At 47.1% G+C, this 16,806-nt stretch overlaps 1 protein-coding gene across 4 annotated transcripts in view; it reads right to left on the reverse strand.

Moving 5' to 3' along the window:
- The window catches only part of ZZEF1 (zinc finger ZZ-type and EF-hand domain containing 1), a 102,831-nt gene that overhangs the window by 72,079 nt on the left and 13,946 nt on the right, over positions 1–16,806 (reverse strand). For all 4 annotated transcript variants that reach the window (XM_027047520.2, XM_027047518.2, XM_027047519.2 and 1 more), the window contains exons 2-8: positions 13,761–13,905; positions 10,255–10,449; positions 8,546–8,717; positions 7,506–7,705; positions 5,922–6,132; positions 1,611–1,727; positions 570–748 (exon numbers count right to left, since the gene is read on the reverse strand). In XM_027047520.2, coding sequence (XP_026903321.1) covers positions 570–748; positions 1,611–1,727; positions 5,922–6,132; positions 7,506–7,705; positions 8,546–8,717; positions 10,255–10,449; positions 13,761–13,905 — 1,219 coding nt within the window. The remainder of the gene's footprint in view (positions 1–569; positions 749–1,610; positions 1,728–5,921; positions 6,133–7,505; positions 7,706–8,545; positions 8,718–10,254; positions 10,450–13,760; positions 13,906–16,806) is intronic.

A 16,806-nucleotide genomic window follows, 5' to 3' on the forward strand; every position in this document is an offset into this window, starting at 1 on the left:
ATCCACTACTGTACTTTGCAGACAGAAACTTCAGCACCAGAAGCCAGGATGGCAAAGAAGTTGTTCCTCACAGCCCAACCGAGAAGGGTTGGCAGACAGCGTCACCACGGGCCCAGGTGGGCAAAGCGGTGGCAGGCCTGTGGAGCTCACGGGAGGCAGAGGGATGCCGTCTAAGACGAGGATCGGTTCTCTCCTCCTCCACAGGGGAGACAGTCCAACTTCCCAACCCTCTTGGTCTACACACGCGGTGTAACTACAGTGACCTGATCCACAAACTACCCGAGGACGTAAGATGCCAGGAAGTCCCACGTTAATGATGGGGTTTTTTCTGCTATTGTTGTTTTATTTTAGAGAGAGAGAGCATGCGTGAGAGGGGCAGACGGAGAGAGGGGCACAGATTGACGGAGAGAGAGAATCCCAAGAATCGATGGAGAGGTCGATCCTATGACCCTGGGATCAAGACCGGAGCAGAAATCAAGAGTCAGACGCTCAACCGACCGAGCCCCCCATGCGCCCCTCGGTAACAGTGGTTTTCTGGCTTGTCCATCCCGGGAGCCTGCGTCACTTACCGTATTTAAGGAGCAGGTTCTGCCTGACTGACGCCATGGAGGAGATGAGGGACGAGGCTTCGTAGCGTGTGTCCAGGTGGTCAGTGATGGCACACAGAGAGCTCAGCACTTTGGCGACACTTCCTCTTGCTAGTGCAAAAGCCAGAAGGGTCAGCTCCACCTCTGGAGTCGAACAGCAGCTATGAGCAAAGAACAAAAAACTTTTCACTTCTTAAAAACATGAGCACATCAAGGTAGCCCGAACCCCACGTAATTGACCCCAGAAGTAAAACCGACCCATGGTGTGCTTTCTATACGTTTACCAGAAATACTTTCTCAAAATCCTCAAGATAACCTGAAGAAAAATTAAATCAACCTAGAGGACTAGGAAATTAAATCCTCACCTCTGTCTCCTTAATCTGTAAGCATTAAACAATACTAACAACATCAACTTTAACAAATCAAACGATAAGTAAATAAACCACAAATAAAGAAGCTCCTACAAGAAGCCGCTGCTCTAAGAATGACGACTGGGTGAGGACTGGGTTGGGAGCTCAGTCCTCCAACACCAACAGGGTATTTTAGACGTACTGCACCATACGCTTCTCGGTCATTTTGAACGCATCACGTACAAACTGCTTCCTGTTAAATGTTTATTTGTTTATTTTTGAGAGAGACGGAGCGAAGAGAGCGCGTGTGCCAGGGCAAGCAAGACCTCCGACAAGCCACTACGGGGCCTCGGCCAGGCCTGTGGACCAGCGGCTGTACAGGCAGGCAAGCGGATGGCGCCCAAGGCCACCACGTAAGCAGAGGGATGGAGGGACACCGCTTCTGGCTGCAGCAGAGAACCCCCCCCACCCACCCCCACCTCCTAACGTCAGGCAGCATCCCAAGATAATGGAGTTTACACGGGTGAATGCGTCATTTCTTCTTCAATCGTGAACTATGAGCTGTTTTTAGTGGTAATCCATGAAAGATAAAAACAGTTTTTTAAAGGAAGACTTAACAAGCACAGATGCCCTCTACGCCCTATAAGCCCCACCTCATCAACCCTGATTTTACCTCGTTATTCTTATGAGGAAGCTGTCCACTTCTTCAAGAACGTTGGGAGACAGGAAAGTCGAGAAATCCGTGGATCCTGGTGAGAGGGAAAGTGGAGGCATGTGCTGCAGCGCCTTCCTGAAAGTGGGAGGTGGAGGTCAGAACACGCCAGGCGGACACATTAGTTCACGAACACGAAACAAAAACTGAACGCCTAGAAGCTCGTTTGGATTGATCCCTCCTGAGCGAACAGCGTTCCTACGGAGAGCCTGACACACAGTGTGACATCTGCTTCCCCCGGAGTCATGGTGCCAGGTCCTGTCGTGGGGTTTCTTTCTTGTTTAGTTCTTCTTTCAAGAGTTCCCTTGCCCTCTGCAAAGGCTCATTCCATACTCTTTGGGATCAAGTACTCATTCTACGCAGAGTGGGCAAAAGACACACGTACTCTCCAGAAAAACCCCAGACTTTGTAGAAAACCCGACCCCGGAGGGAGAGCAGCTTGGGGCCCAGGAAACGGTTCAGTTCATACATCCGATCTTAGGTCTACGGTATCTAAAGACGTGCCACGAATTTTCTTTTCTCCTAAACATACCAGCACCCATCACCGTTTCTATTCTTGCCCGTGTTCCTAAAATATGCTATTCTAGCCTTTCTACCTTCATGCCTGCTTCAATGTTTCTCTTTTCTTGTCTCCACTAACATTTATCTTTCTGAAACCCCTCCGAAGCTTTATCTCCTCCAAACTAGTAGTTACCCAACAAACCGATACAACCCAAAACTACTGGGTCCTACTCTGCACCAGCAATCGTGCTAGGTGTGCAACTTGAAGGTGTGCAAAAAATAACTCAAGATTCTGCAACTGACCATCATCTTACGGCAGCAGTAATGAGAATCTCCAAAACAACTTTATTTCTACGTTTCAAAATAGAGACAGCACGGTAGAGCTAATATTCTGTCAGCTCCCACTGTGCCCTCAGCTCTCGCCCTCTCTCTACACGGAGCTGCAAATGCAGGAGGCCACCGAGGTCACACACACGGATGTAGCACAAGCAAACACTTTGTTTCATGATACTTTTTATTTTTCCTCATTGATTTTCATTGATTTTTCCAAAAAATTTTATAGTAGTTTTAGATCACTGACATTTAAACATTAGGAGTGGAAATGTAATTGCAGATTAATAATTACAGCTTCTTAGAAATATAAGCTTTAAATATATCCATTCCTTGAAATCTTGCCATTTGCAACAACATGGGTGGAACCAGAGCGTATTATGCTAAGTGCAATAAGTCAGAGAAAGATAAATATCGCATGATTTCTCTTATATGTGGTATTTAAGAAACAAAACAGATGAACACAGGGGAAGGAAAGGAAAAATAAAAGTAGAGAGGAAGGCAAACCATGAGACTCTTAACTGCAGAGAACAAGCTGAGGGTTGATGGCGGGGGCGGGGGCGGGGGGGGGGGTTACATGGGTGATGGGCATTAGGAGGGCACTTGCTGGCATGAGCCCTGGGTATCATATGGAAGTGATGAATCACCGGGTTCTGCTCCTGAAACCAGTACTACACAGTATGTTAACTAACTTGAATTTAAATTTAACAAAATTATCTCCACTTGTCAACCACTTGGCTTATCTTCACAAAAATTAGGTAGAAAGCCCTTCTTCTCTTTCCTGAAAATTTAGTCCCTAAAGCAGGGCTGTGCTTGGGCAGGAGGACAGGTACCACGGTGGCCCACAATGGGGTTCTGGAGTGGGGACGGTCACAGCAGTGGCCTTGCAAAAGATGCTGGGGTGGGAGTGGGGTGAGGGCAGGGTCCGGATGAGGGCAGGAGACGGGAGCCTGGTCATGTGGGAGGACGGGCGGCAGGTTTCTCAGCATCAGATAAGGGAAGCACAAACAGAGGGCGACAACCAGAGGCGGGGTCGTCTGTACACGGGGTCAGAAGTGAGCACGGAAGGGAGCTCACAGATATGAGCATGCGTGTAAATGTGCACAATGTACACACACGTGCACGTCACTTCCATGCAAACACGTATTTCCCGGTGGGGCCCACGGAGACAGAGGAGAGAAGTCACACCCCACCTGCAATGAGTTCAGTGTGTTCTCTTTCTTCTTCCTTTCCTTTAAAAAATTTTTTTTGATGTTTATTTATTTTAGAGAGAGGCAGAGTGCAAGCAGGGGAGGGGCAGAGAGAGAAGGAGACACAGAATCCGAAGCAGGCTCCAGGCTCTGAGCTGTCAGAGCAGAGCCTGACGCGGGGCTCGAACCCACACACCACGAGATCATGACCTGAGTCGAAGTCGGACGCTCAACCGACTGAACCACCCAGGAGCCCCTCTTTTTTAAAAATTTTGTACATTTATTTATTTATTTTGAGAGAGAATGTGCGCGTGTGTGCGTGCACACAAGTGGGGGAGGGGCGGAGACAGAATCCCCAGAAGGCTCCATGCCATCAGCGCAGATGAACCCACAAACTGTGAGATGACAACCTGAGCTGAGATCGAGAGTCGGGCGCTTAACTGACCGCGCCACCCACGCGTCCCTTGCGTGTTCACTTCCTAAATTCTCCACTAAAAGGGACGATGACTCTGCAGAAAAAATGGTTCACTGCAGGACTAAGGCAGGGAGCATTCAAGACAGGCCTGGAGTATTTTGTTGTTCTGGAAAGTAAGGAAGTGTTCCAAGTTAATGAAGACATGTCAAAGGACCCATGAACCAGACTGAAGGAGTACCCACAGGCCAAGCCTGGGCCAATCCAAACATCAACACCGTGATCAGTTATAACCCAGCGAACAACGTTAAGAATCAACGCGTCCACACCAATACCAAGTTTGAGGAGGAATGGGATATGTTGTCTCAGAGCATCTCCTCACAAAATACTAATTACCAGGAAAAAAAAAAAAAAAAGTCCCTTTACAATGGAAAAATCTAAGAGACCACCCTTCCATCCAGGGATCGATGTTGACCTGAACAGCACCAGTAACCGGACAATCTAAGGTGGCGTGTCAGCTGACGGGGTGAAACCAGAGCGCGTCATCACTTCTGTGATGCTCCCGCTAAAGATACAACACCTACACTTAATCATGAGACATCAGATAAACCAAAACCGAACGACACTCTTGCAAATAACTGACCTGTAATTTTCAAACGTGTCAAAGCCGTACAGTCAAGGGAAGACTGAGGAACTGGTCCACTCTGATGGAGACCGAAGAGACGTGGCAACAAAATAAAGTATGATTCTGGCCTGGATCGCTGTGCCACACAGGACACTACTGGGCCAACTCACAAGCCCCGAAAGGACGGTGCCGTAAGTGCCTGTCAATCCCCTGGGCCTGATGGCTGTAGCGCAGTGTTCTTATTCACAGGAAATACACGCCAATGTATTAGGGACAATGGGGCACCAGGCTTGCAAATTTCTCTCTGACACCTCAGAAGGAAATAAAAGTTCTTTGCATTGCACTTGAAATCCTTCTCTAAGTTACAGACCGTTTTTCTAAAAAAAACTTTAAACAGGAAGCAAGACAGGAGTATGGCCAAATACTGCCCTTCACATCTGGCACTGCCCGCAGTGTTACTGGCTGAGCAGTTTTATTTAACAGCAATAACCAACAATCTCAAAAGACATCGAGAGGACATTACCAACAGTCTCTTGTTATCAGTCACTGAACTTAAACGCAGGGCTCTGACACTTCACTGCTCCTAAGGCTGCACGTCACTCACCACTTTCTGCCTTGTATGTTACCGCTGGGACTTTGTGCCCTCACAGGTTTTTTTTTTAACTTTTTAACTTTTAATTTTCTTAATTTAAATGTGATTCAATTTTAATTGTTTAATTTTAACTTTTAATTCAATTTTAATTTACCTTTACTTTTTCCATTTTAATTTTCAAAGGTGCTCTACATTTCAAACTGAATTCATTTAGCACCCTTGAACAGATTTCCATCAGGAGCGAAAAGAGCCCTCAACCTGGAGTCCAGAGGCCTAGACCCTACCTGACACATCCCTGCCCAGCGATGGGCCCTGGGGAACGCCACGGGGTCCTCGCCTGTCACCTGGGGAGAAGTTTTACGTGTACATTTCACAGTACGAGGAGGTAAATGACAGACAGCACCTGAAGGAGCTTATCTGATCTCAAGCGCTACATAAGTGTGACCAACTGCCCCTAACAAGGAGCAAGCCGGGAGCCGACAGCACCAACAGGAAACAACACCGGGGCACCCGAGGCGGAGACGCTGAGTCTCAGTGACTGAGGGCTGCTAAGTGCCATGCTCTGCAGGGGGAGGGGACGACAGGGGCCACGGAGGGTTGGAAAGCAGAGGGGGTGACTTACTGAGTATTGTGCAGCACGGTCTGGACGAAGGCGGGGTTTGTCTCCATGGACGCCGTCACCAGAGATGTCAGCAGAGACCAGTACCAGATTGCAGAAGCATCTGAGACTGAGACCCCAGACTTCTTAACTCTCTGAAAGCCAACAGCCCTCAGACCATGAATTCTAGTGTCACATCCATCGCTAAGACAACGTTTTATGTTAATCTGGACATCTGTCAAGTGCAAACAACAAATTCAGTATTGGATTAAGTTCTTTAGTTCAGCAAATGCTAAGCTCCCAACTAAAAGCAAAATAGCAATTCACATTTTGAAAAGAAAATTCTGAAATAACTCTGATACCAGAAATAATGTGTACAATGCAGCTAGCATACAATAAACTTGTCAAAAAAGCATCAACCAAATTAAGGAGTCGTAAGAACAATGGGTAAATTTAAGGGCAGCTTAAAATCTTTCCATTGCAAAGTTTCTTAGAAATTTACGTGTCTTGAAAACTAACACAAAGATCGTTTTTTAAATCCTGACTAAATCCATGGTAAGAAAACTTCTACAGCTAGGGTTCTGAAATTTCGATTGAGTTAAAAACAGGAGCTTGCTCACAGCAGTTGTGAGAATTTATTTCTGATAATCAAGTCCAAACAGGGGACGCAGGCGTGACTCACTTTTAAGAGGTGTCACAATTTCTTATTTGGGTTGGAGAGGAGGAGGTGAGAAGTTAAAAGGGACACAACTTAGAGAAAAGCCCAGCACAGTGAGACAGGAAGCGTCTACTCCAGGAGCTGAACTACCGCTCTGCCTACGGGCAAGACACAAAGACTCTACCTCCCTAGGCCTCAGTTCCTTTGAGCAAAGTAAGAACACTTCTTTTGGCCCAGGAGAGCATTAGAAGAAATGAGACAAAGCATGAAGCATTCCGGCTCCCTGAATGAAAAAAGCCTGGAAAGAAATCACAGAATTGTGATTATTTCCAAAATGCTAGGTGTGACGCAAGGTTATAATATTATAAAAATGGAAACAACCTAAATGTCCAAGAATAAAGAGCTGGTTAAAACTAAGGCAAATTCTTACAACGCTAAATAAAGGTGTGCAAAAACACGCGGTAGGACAACGCGCTAAAGAATTACAAACCAGCGTGGAAAGCATATCGCTCGCCATTTTTGTAAATACGCACCCACAACCCTATGTTTTATTTTTAAAAGGCGTGTGTGCGCGCATGTGTACACAATTTTACACACACACGCGCGCACATGCACACACACACAAGAAAAGATCTGGAAGGTTCACACTAACACATTCACAGTGATTATCCCTGGGTGGTGGGATTTTGAGTAATTTTTGCTTATATTTTGTAGTTTTACAGTAAGGAAACAAGAATATTTCTAATTAAAAAAAGGCTTCTACAACTTTTAAAAACACCAAATAGATGAAATAATGTGACTCTCATGCGCATCACGAGTAGCTAATCAAACCTACAGAGAGAATCTAACGGTTTCTCCACTTTAGAAGTCTTCCCGCTAAAAAATATTCCTTCTTCCCTCCACCCCAAACCCCTTAATTAGAAGGGCAAGGTGCACCCTGGCTGACTCACAGAGCTGGCTGATGTTGGCATTTTCCAGCAGCGTCACGTAGCCGGTGACATTGCTGGGGATGTGCACGTCGCGGACATCCTGGAGCTCACCGACACTCCTCCCCACAGCCACGGTCACCTGCTGCGGCATGTAGCTCTGGTCTGTGGCAGCCACTGCGATGGACAAGTGCCTAAGCACAACATCTGGCTTCATTTTTAAGCTGGAAAACACGGGAGCAGAAACTGCAAATGTTTACACAGGTCAGAAGCAGCAGCATTCACAAGTCCCATCTCCAAGACCTGGTCTTTGATGTCACCAAAGACTCACTGTCCTAAAAGCAACCAACTTGAAACGCTATTAGTTTCAAAGTCCTTATGGCCTCTCATCTCAAAAATTCCTTTCGGGTCAAGATTAATCTTACGTTTCCTCTTAAGCTACTAATACAGGCAGGAAAGTACAATACGAACATCCTAAAAAACATCGCTTTACCTGAGAAACAAATTCTAAACTGCATCCAAAGAACTGAATATACTCCCTCGGCTGTAAGTTAGACGGCTAAAGGTCACATATACTCCCTATGAGACAACAAGACGATTATTTCTATTCCACCAACTGAAAGGAGCCCATCCTCTGAAGAGACAGGAGAAACCTGAGAACCAGAAGCGTCCCAGCTGATAGTCGTCAATTCCACCCCCGGGTTCCTGCTCATCCCATCCCCTCGCTTCCTCAGCGGCAAGATAGGTGCATACGGGTTTATTAAATGCACAGAGAGGATCTTAAAATGTAAAATCGCATCTAAGTACTTGCCCCTTGTGATATTAGTTTTCCTGAGAAACTAGCAAAAAAGATCTGAAATCAGTATCACAAGATATTAGTCAAATACCATTTTCTCCCCCAAAAGTCCAAGTAAAGGGATTATCCGTGTTTACGGACAGATGAGCCCGGCAGCATCATTTTACAGGAGCCCCTGTACTTGATTCTTATGGCATGGAAGGTAATTGTGAGCGCACTGATGAGATGGGCACACGGGTCGCCCAGCAGGTGGTGTGGCGCCACCCACCGGATCCAGTGTGAGCGGGCACTGCCGTCCGACTGCCAGTATGACGCCGTGTCTCCGTTTGTCATCTTGTCGATGTCCGCGGGGTTGGAGGACGTTTCTATGTAAGCGTAGCACTTCGCCACCGACCTGAGTTTATCCATCTCAGGGCTCCTAGTTAGGTCTCCAGGGCTCTCTGCAGGGAAAATCAGATTCCATCACATGGCATCTCTTTCACAAAGGGAGAAAAGGGTCACTTAAAATACCTAACACAAATATGCTTAGTACCTTGGTCCTCGAAAAATAAGCGTTCCTTAAAGTCTTCTTCCGAAGAACCAATATAAAAGCAGAAATTGGCCACACTGCTCCGTGAGCCACTGCAGTGCAGCCCCAGAGACATGAGCAGAACCACGCTGAGGGCGGAAAATGGAACCTTACAGTCTGAACTCACGTTTCCTTAATTGTGTGTGAGATTTTTTAACCCACTCATTTGCAAGCCACTTGTGTTTCTGAGTGAGGCCCGGTCCTCCCCTCAACTATTTTCTGTGGGGCACAAGTCTTCTCACCAGTTTGTATGTTATATGACATGCCCGCATGCACGCGCATGCACACGCACAGAACAGGTGATGTTTACTGAGTGTTCCCTGTGAGCCACTTTTCTATACGTTGTCTATGTTCTAATTCAGTTTAGCAATGAGGAATCTAAGGCACAGAGAGTTAAGTAACCGCCCAAGGTCAGAGCCAGTAAAAGATTAAGTCTGTCACGATGTGTTACAAAATACGTTTTTATTCCCTGAATATCATTCGTCTTTCGACTCTGCTTATATTTTCTGCTGTACAGAACTTTAAATCTGCACAAAGTCTAATTTATTAATCTCTTCTTTTGTAGTTTGAGTTTCGCATCTTGCTTAGCAAGGTGTCCCATGTCAAGCGTTTGTACAGAGCAGGACTACTTGCCTCTAGCACTTTACGGTTTCTTTACAGCTGAACTGTTTGATCTACCTGAAATTTGTTTCAGTGAATGGAATGGATGAGAATCTAGCTTTATTTACTTCTCCAAATGGCTGGCCAGTTGCCCTGACCCCGCTTGTTGACCGATTCGCCTCTCTACCTTGTACAAAGCAATGCTGACTGTACCTGGTACCATATTCCCACACGTACTTGGGTCTACTTCCTGACTCTATCGTGTTCCACGGACCTGTCTGTCCACACTGTCAAACTGCCGGTGTCATGGAGGGAGTCCGGGGTGGCCTTCCGCATGTATTCAACTACTACTCAGAGTATCTACCATGTGGCAGGCACAGTGCCCGGTGTTAAGGATAATGACACAAATGAGGCAGACAAAATGCAAAGAAATAATAACACTGCAGCTTCAGGTAGTAAGTGCCACTTAGACCATTAAACCTACAAAGGTGACGGTGACTAGAAGGTGGAGAATGGTACGGGTCGGGGGGCATTAAATTAGATGGGGTAATGAGGAAAGCCTTCCCCGAGGTCACATCTGAACAGAGACATGAATGAGAAGCCAGTTGTGCTAAGAAGGAAGGGAGGGAGGGAGGGAAGGAGGGAGGGGAGAGACAGAGAAAGCCAGCAGACCACATTCTTATGCAACAGACTGGCTGCTGTTCTAGTTTTCGGAAGAGAAGGCAGGGAGGAGGGTCTGCTCACAGCGCATCTGGAAGAAATGACGACAGAACGCGGTCCCACAGCCCCCACCACACACGTGCACGTACCCTTCTCCTTCTGTACCAGCTGGTCCAGGGACTCCTTCAGAACCGAAACCCTCATGGAGCACATGTTATTGCAGTGGTCCAACATGGGGCAGGGGACGGCCATGCCGGAGAGCCGGTTGCGATGCAGGAAACGCAGGATCAGGGACGCGTGAACACCCAGGCCCTCCTTGGACTCTGAAAATATGTCTATAAAACCTAGGCAGACAAAACCCAGTTTGGGTGATTCAGGAATGCGCCACAACAGTGTTCCCACACCCCCGCCGGTGGCCTACCTCGACTGGCTGAGTGAAAAGCAGCCATTATGGGTCTTCACTGATACTCTAAGTTTTGATCATTTAAAAATCTAAGCAACTTTTAAGAAATGAACCAGTGGTAATCTCAACTTAAAAATTAATTTCATGGGACGCCTGGCCGGCTCAGGTGGTGGAGCACGTGCCTCTTCACCTCAGGACTGTTGAGTTCGAGCCCCGTGTTGGGTGTAGAGATCACTCAAAAATAAAATTAAAAAGAAAAAATTCCTTTCGTTTAATAAAATTTTAGAAGACTCTGAATAATGATTATGTGTTTCAATCCAAACTTTAAAAAGGTATAAACACCGAAATACTAACCAGAAGTTCTTAAACGTGTTGTATAGACAGAACGTGGGCTCAGGATAAAGTTTATCGTCTCTGTGAGTAAAAGAGTAACTTTTTATACGAAACTACAGGACACCATGATGACGACGGTGCAGCCACCACCCTGACCACGATTCCCGGTGGCATCTCACGGCGTGCAGGCTCCGGCCCTCGCTCCAGTGCTCTCTCCAGTGCAGCTCCCTGGAGTCTGCCCACTCCGTCCATCCCTCTGGCCTCAAAATCTCCCATTCGTGCTGACCCACCCACGTTTCCTGAGTGGCTCTCCCAGCCGTCCTCTGTCTGGCATTAACCCAAGCAATCGTACGAACACACAAAACACACAATGTCTACCCCTGTTTAACATCCTCCCATGGCTCCGCATAACCTACAGTGAACACAGGCACCCATAACCCAGTAATAAGTGGAGAGAGGATAAACACGGCACCTCTTTCCAGAGCTCAGATACACTCGTGGGTTTGGGGGAAAATTCTTTTCTTTTTACTTTCCGATGAATCATAACTGGACGTGACAAAAAGTACCTATGTTACAAGTGTACTGACTGATGAACTTTCACAAACTGAACACCCCATGTATGCAGCACCGAGCGCAAGACCCCAAAAGTCTTAGCAGAGATTATTTAAGTGTAAAACAAACAGGTTAGGGGCACCTGGGGGGCTCAGTCGGTTAAGCGACCGACTTTGGCTCAGATCATGATATTACAGTTCACGGGTTCGAGTCCCACGTCAGGTTCTGTGCTGACGGCTCAGAGCCTGGAACCTGCTTCGGATTCTGTGTCTCCCTCGCTCCCTGCCCCTCCCCCGCTCACACTCTGCCTCTCTCTCAAAAATAAACAAACATTTAAAAAATTAAAAAAAAATAATAAAATAAACAAACAGGTTACATTCAGGAATGAAACTCTGCATTAATTTTTAAGAGAAAACACGAGACTCACGAGAATTTATGTGCTGGAAGTGGCCGATTTTCACTACGCCCTCCACACAAACCCTGGAGACACGGGCTCCATTTCCCAAGACTCACCAGTCCGTGCCGCCCCTGCCCTGCTTGTACAGTGTTTGTTCCCTGGGCAGACTCCACGGCAGCACCACCCTCACGTGATGACACTGCTGATGCCACACCCACATGCTCAGCATCCACGTGAAAAGGCAGACAGACTCTGGCAATGGGGACATTCTTCGACACGTGGAAACAGGCAGCAGACGTGGCAAACGCTTAGCGCCAGCACAGTGAGATGTGAAAGGGACAAGTTCCGATCTTGGTCAGAAAGAGCGACAAGGAACAAATCCCACAACAGGTGAGTCCAGCTTACCAGGGTTTGTCCTAACACTGTGAGAAAATAGTTTTTGTACACTGGACATTGATAGAAAATTTTGAGTAAAAAGTCCTAGTCACCACCCTGCTACGTGAGCACGTTGGGCTCCGAGCCCCGAGTCTTTCTAATTCTATCTCCCCTCCCCCAGTCTCCCAGAACAACGGTGCACTGAGTATTATTTCAGGTGGGTTCCCTGGTCTTCGCCCCTTCCTCCCCTCCCCAACATCTGCTTGAGGCGTCCACATACAGCTCCCGATGTTACCGGTGCTGGTAACGCACACGTGGCAGTGATACGGAAATGCCGAGATATGACTTAGCGAAACGTAATTCAAAGCACACTTTTAACTGCCATGAGAGTAGGAAAAAAGTTAACATGTATGGACTACCTACGACGCTATAAAGATGACACAATTAGGGGCGCATGGGTGGCTCAGTTGTTTAAGTGTCCGACTCTTGATTTCAGCTCAGGTCATGAATTCCGGTTCATGAGACTGAGCCCATGTCGGGCTCTGCACTGACGGCGTGGAGCCTTCTTGGGACTCTCTCTCCCCCTCTCTCTGCCCCTCCCCTGCTCATACTCTCTCACTCTCTCTCTCTCAAAAATAAACATTTTTTAAAATCCAAGATTATACAATTGAAGACAACTTGAGGAAGAACAGAAAGCTGCATTCTTCATCAATATACACACATCGTCCTTTCCCAGCTCAGCACGCCCTCCGCGGTAAGTCAGAGAGGTCAAGGGCAATCCCATTTACATCGGTGCGTCTATCAAGTCTACCTGCCTCCACCGCTGCTCCCGCCAGGCTCTGCGCTACATGTTAGGACACCGAGAGCACAGAGTAGGGAAAGTTCTGAGACAAGCTGAGGGTACAAGGATGATAAGCAAAGTTTTATTCCTTTGCAACTCAACTGTTTTCTCACTGAAGAAAAAAGAGGGTAACTTAATTTTGATTCTGTCTTCGGAGTCCCTAGAAGAAACCATACAAAAACACAAAGTTTTTTCCGAGGGACAGTCTAGAAGAAGTATTGCTTACTTTCATGCTGTTTTTATTACTACTTAAATTTCAGAGTGGTAGCTTTCAAAAACAAACAAACACTGGGCACCTACCATCTACCAAAGATACGTTAAATGTGAGGACACAGCAGAAATAAAAGGTCCCTGTCCTCACGGAGCTCAGAGTATAAGAATAAAGACAGACATTTACGGACAAATGAACGATTGATTAATTAATTAATCACAGCGCTGACATGAGGCAAAGACAAAGGCAGGATACCAAGAACACACACCTGGGGCCAGGGATGGCTTCTGGAGACAGTGAAATAGATACCCACTAAGGAAGGCAGGCTCACGACAAAAGTTCCTAAAAACGGCAGATCTGCTCAAGCATCGCTGTACTGGGGACCCAGAGGGATGATTACACAGAACACGGACTCCAACCGTGGGCTTAACAGACACGACTGGAAAAGCACGTTTATTCCATGGCACCCTCAGCCTGCCTCATGACAACCCACAGGACAGCGAAAGCACCCTCCGGCCTTCAGCACTCAGATGACAGCCTTACCTGGGACCAGAGAGCAGGCCTGCAGTTGCCTGATGATGTGGCCTAGCTCCCCCTGGAGGTTAGCCCCACTGGAGTTCTTGAGGGCCTCCAGCATGTTCTCGGCATCCACTGTACCATCACCCTCGGCGTCAAACTGGGCAAAGGCCTACAACACAAGAGATGCAATAAAATCACATCTGTTCCAAATCATGGATACTTTGCCGCTGGTGACACTGTTGTGGTTGCAGGAAGAGTCCACTGACATCATTCAAAGACCAAATAAATTCGGGATAGTAAGGCACCATGTATAGAAGTATACTACGTGCACACACAAGGTTACCCTCTCATCTTTTTCATGGGATTAACCCCCTTTTCCCAAACAATTGCAGAAAGCAACCTGTGCAACATTTTCCAACTGGTTACAAAGTGCCAAACACAAAGCTAGAATCAGAGACTTGGCTTAGAGCAACACCTTGGGTTAGCCGGGCTTTTCCTTTCAAACACTCTTTGGATGCAAGACCCAACTTGATTTATCAACTCCACAGCCCTGTTTTCACTAACCTTTAACCGTATTCTCACTTGCTCCCTGCCCTTGTTGGGCCATCTGGGGAACTGGGTACAATGTGGGATTTGGTCTGAATCCTGCTCTGTCACTAACCAGCTATGTGACTGTCCACACATTCCTTTATCTCCAAAAGCCTTACCTCCTTGATCTGAAAAATGCAGCAAATATAACCAAACTCACAGGCTGCTGTCTGGATTAAGTAACATTTGAACAGAGTCCAACACAGTGAAAGCATATCAGAGTGCAAAGTGTCTCCTTCTCCTTTCTAACCTGCACTGTCATTCCCTCTGTGTCCCTGACACCATTCCCTCTCACATTCTACAAGACTCCCCTCACCTAGCGACTGTCCCAGCTCCCCAGAACTCAATCTCTGCCGCATTAGTGGCTTCTCCCTTCCTGACGATACACTCACGCACAGACATCCCTCACCATGAAATACTTTGAGAGTCTCCCCACCTTCTTTTCTAGGTCATTCTCTCCCTTCCTTCAAACTCCTGCCTTTTCCTTATTTCCCTCCGTCATGAAATGTGGAGATTTCCCACTGAGGTTTCATGACTGATACAAGTACCCACTGCTGTCACGGACCTCTAAACGATGCAGTGTTTAACAGGAACGTAACAAATCCCAGTGTTCATGTCTAAAACCATGGGCATTCAGTGCAGGACGGGGGACAGTTCAGAGCAAAGTGTGAGAGAAAGCTGCCGCATTCTCTTGGCCTTTCCTCAACCTCGCCAGATTATCCAAAAAGTTAACAGGATCAAAGACTACAGTAATGAAGAAACAGTGTTCAAAAGAAGAAAATACCTTTTTCTTTTCTGATTAGACCCATAGCTTACTATGGAAGCTCCACCCCAAAAGGGAAAGGAATGGAAGGGATGAGAGGAAAGAGACCATGATGGACAGAAGACACTGCCTGTGAGGACGGATGCAGGACCATGCAGAACAGGTGCCTGCAACGGGCTGTCACAAGAAGGGTCAGCGAGGATTAAGGTCGTGAGATAAAAGTCAGAGGGAAAAGCTCCTCACGAAGACGGACTCGTCGGTTGCCCGTGGGGTATAAAGACGGCTGAGGGCCTCCGGGAAGGAAGGCCCAGGCCTCAAGGCTTCCGAGCAAACCACAAGCAGCCATCACGAGTGTCCCAACAAAGGCATTTACCTCCGCCTCCTCCCGAAATCCCACCAAGACAACATTACACAGGGATGTTTTCCTAAAGCACAAAGACAGAAGCAAATATCGTATCATGCAATAGCAACAAAACTGTGGAAGCTGAGAAACAAACAGACGCCTAGTGAACACCACTGTCTGCAAGAAAGAGGCCCCTGAGCCGGGAGCAGGCAAGCGGAGACACAGGCTGCTTCGCGCTGAGGGGCCCAAAGCCTTCTTAGGACCCAGCAGCAGTGGGTGCTGCCGAAGGTGGAGGTAAACCCGTGGGAGGTCTGTTTCGGAAAGCAGTTAAAGCAGACTGGATAGACGCCGATCTTAAGGAATCACCGTGGGTTTCTTTTTAAGGGAAAAGCGTGACAGTGAGATTGTGTGTTTTTTTTCCAGAGTTCTTACCTTTTAAAGATACATAATGAAAGATTAATCAATGCAATATTTGTGGCGGGAAAGATTTGCTTCAAAATAATTTGGAGGAGAAGCAGGTGGAGTTTAGAGTAAATAAAATTGGCCTTGAGTTGGTAGCTGTTGGAGCTGGTGAACAGGTCTGTGAGAGTTCATTCTATTCTACTCTTACCTCTATTTTCTCAGGTTTAAAGCAAACGAACATACAAACGTAACAGATCTCCAGATCCTCTCCCCAGTCAGAAGCTGGGGTGCGGGGCTGATTTCCTCCAGAGCGTGGCACAGAGTCTCCAGACTAGGAAATACCAGGCGCGGCTGAAAGGGTCAATACTGTACTGAAAACGGGGCACTAATGCCCAAGGGTCAAGGTCTGTAAGACTCACCCCTCCTCTAGGGCTCTCCGAGTGCTGGCAGCCAGTTTCACACTGTCCGGGCAAGACACTGGGGGGCTCTTCTCTGGGGGTGCTGGACAAGCCCCTGAGGACAGACCTGGAGACACTGGCACTGGAGGGCGCCCCCCGCAAGGGCCCAGCACCTTCCAGTGAGGCTCAGCTGTCAGTAAGCCAGACGCATGGAGCCCCCACCTCTTTAGTACCCTGCTCTTTAATGTGAGTGGGGGCAGCCCAGGACCACTGACGTTTGAGGAACGGCTTAATATGAAACACAGAACAAGCAACTTGAAGAAAAGAAAGGAGAAGGAGACAAGACCGTCAGAAAGGTGATCATCAGTATCTTCAGACAAATATTTAAAAAAAGATATTTTTAATACCACTTTTACTAAGGTGTAACTCACATACCGTCAAACTCACCCTTTTAAAGTGCACAACCTAGTGGGTTCTAGTATATTCAGAACCACCATATATCAGCAGCCACCACCAGCTAATAAAAAAGACACTGTGTCATCATGAAAGAACAGGAGACTACTATTAAAGCCAGTC

The sequence above is a fragment of the Acinonyx jubatus genome, chromosome E1 (assembly GCF_027475565.1).
Source record: "Acinonyx jubatus isolate Ajub_Pintada_27869175 chromosome E1, VMU_Ajub_asm_v1.0, whole genome shotgun sequence".
NCBI classification, from domain to species: Eukaryota; Metazoa; Chordata; class Mammalia; order Carnivora; family Felidae; genus Acinonyx; species Acinonyx jubatus.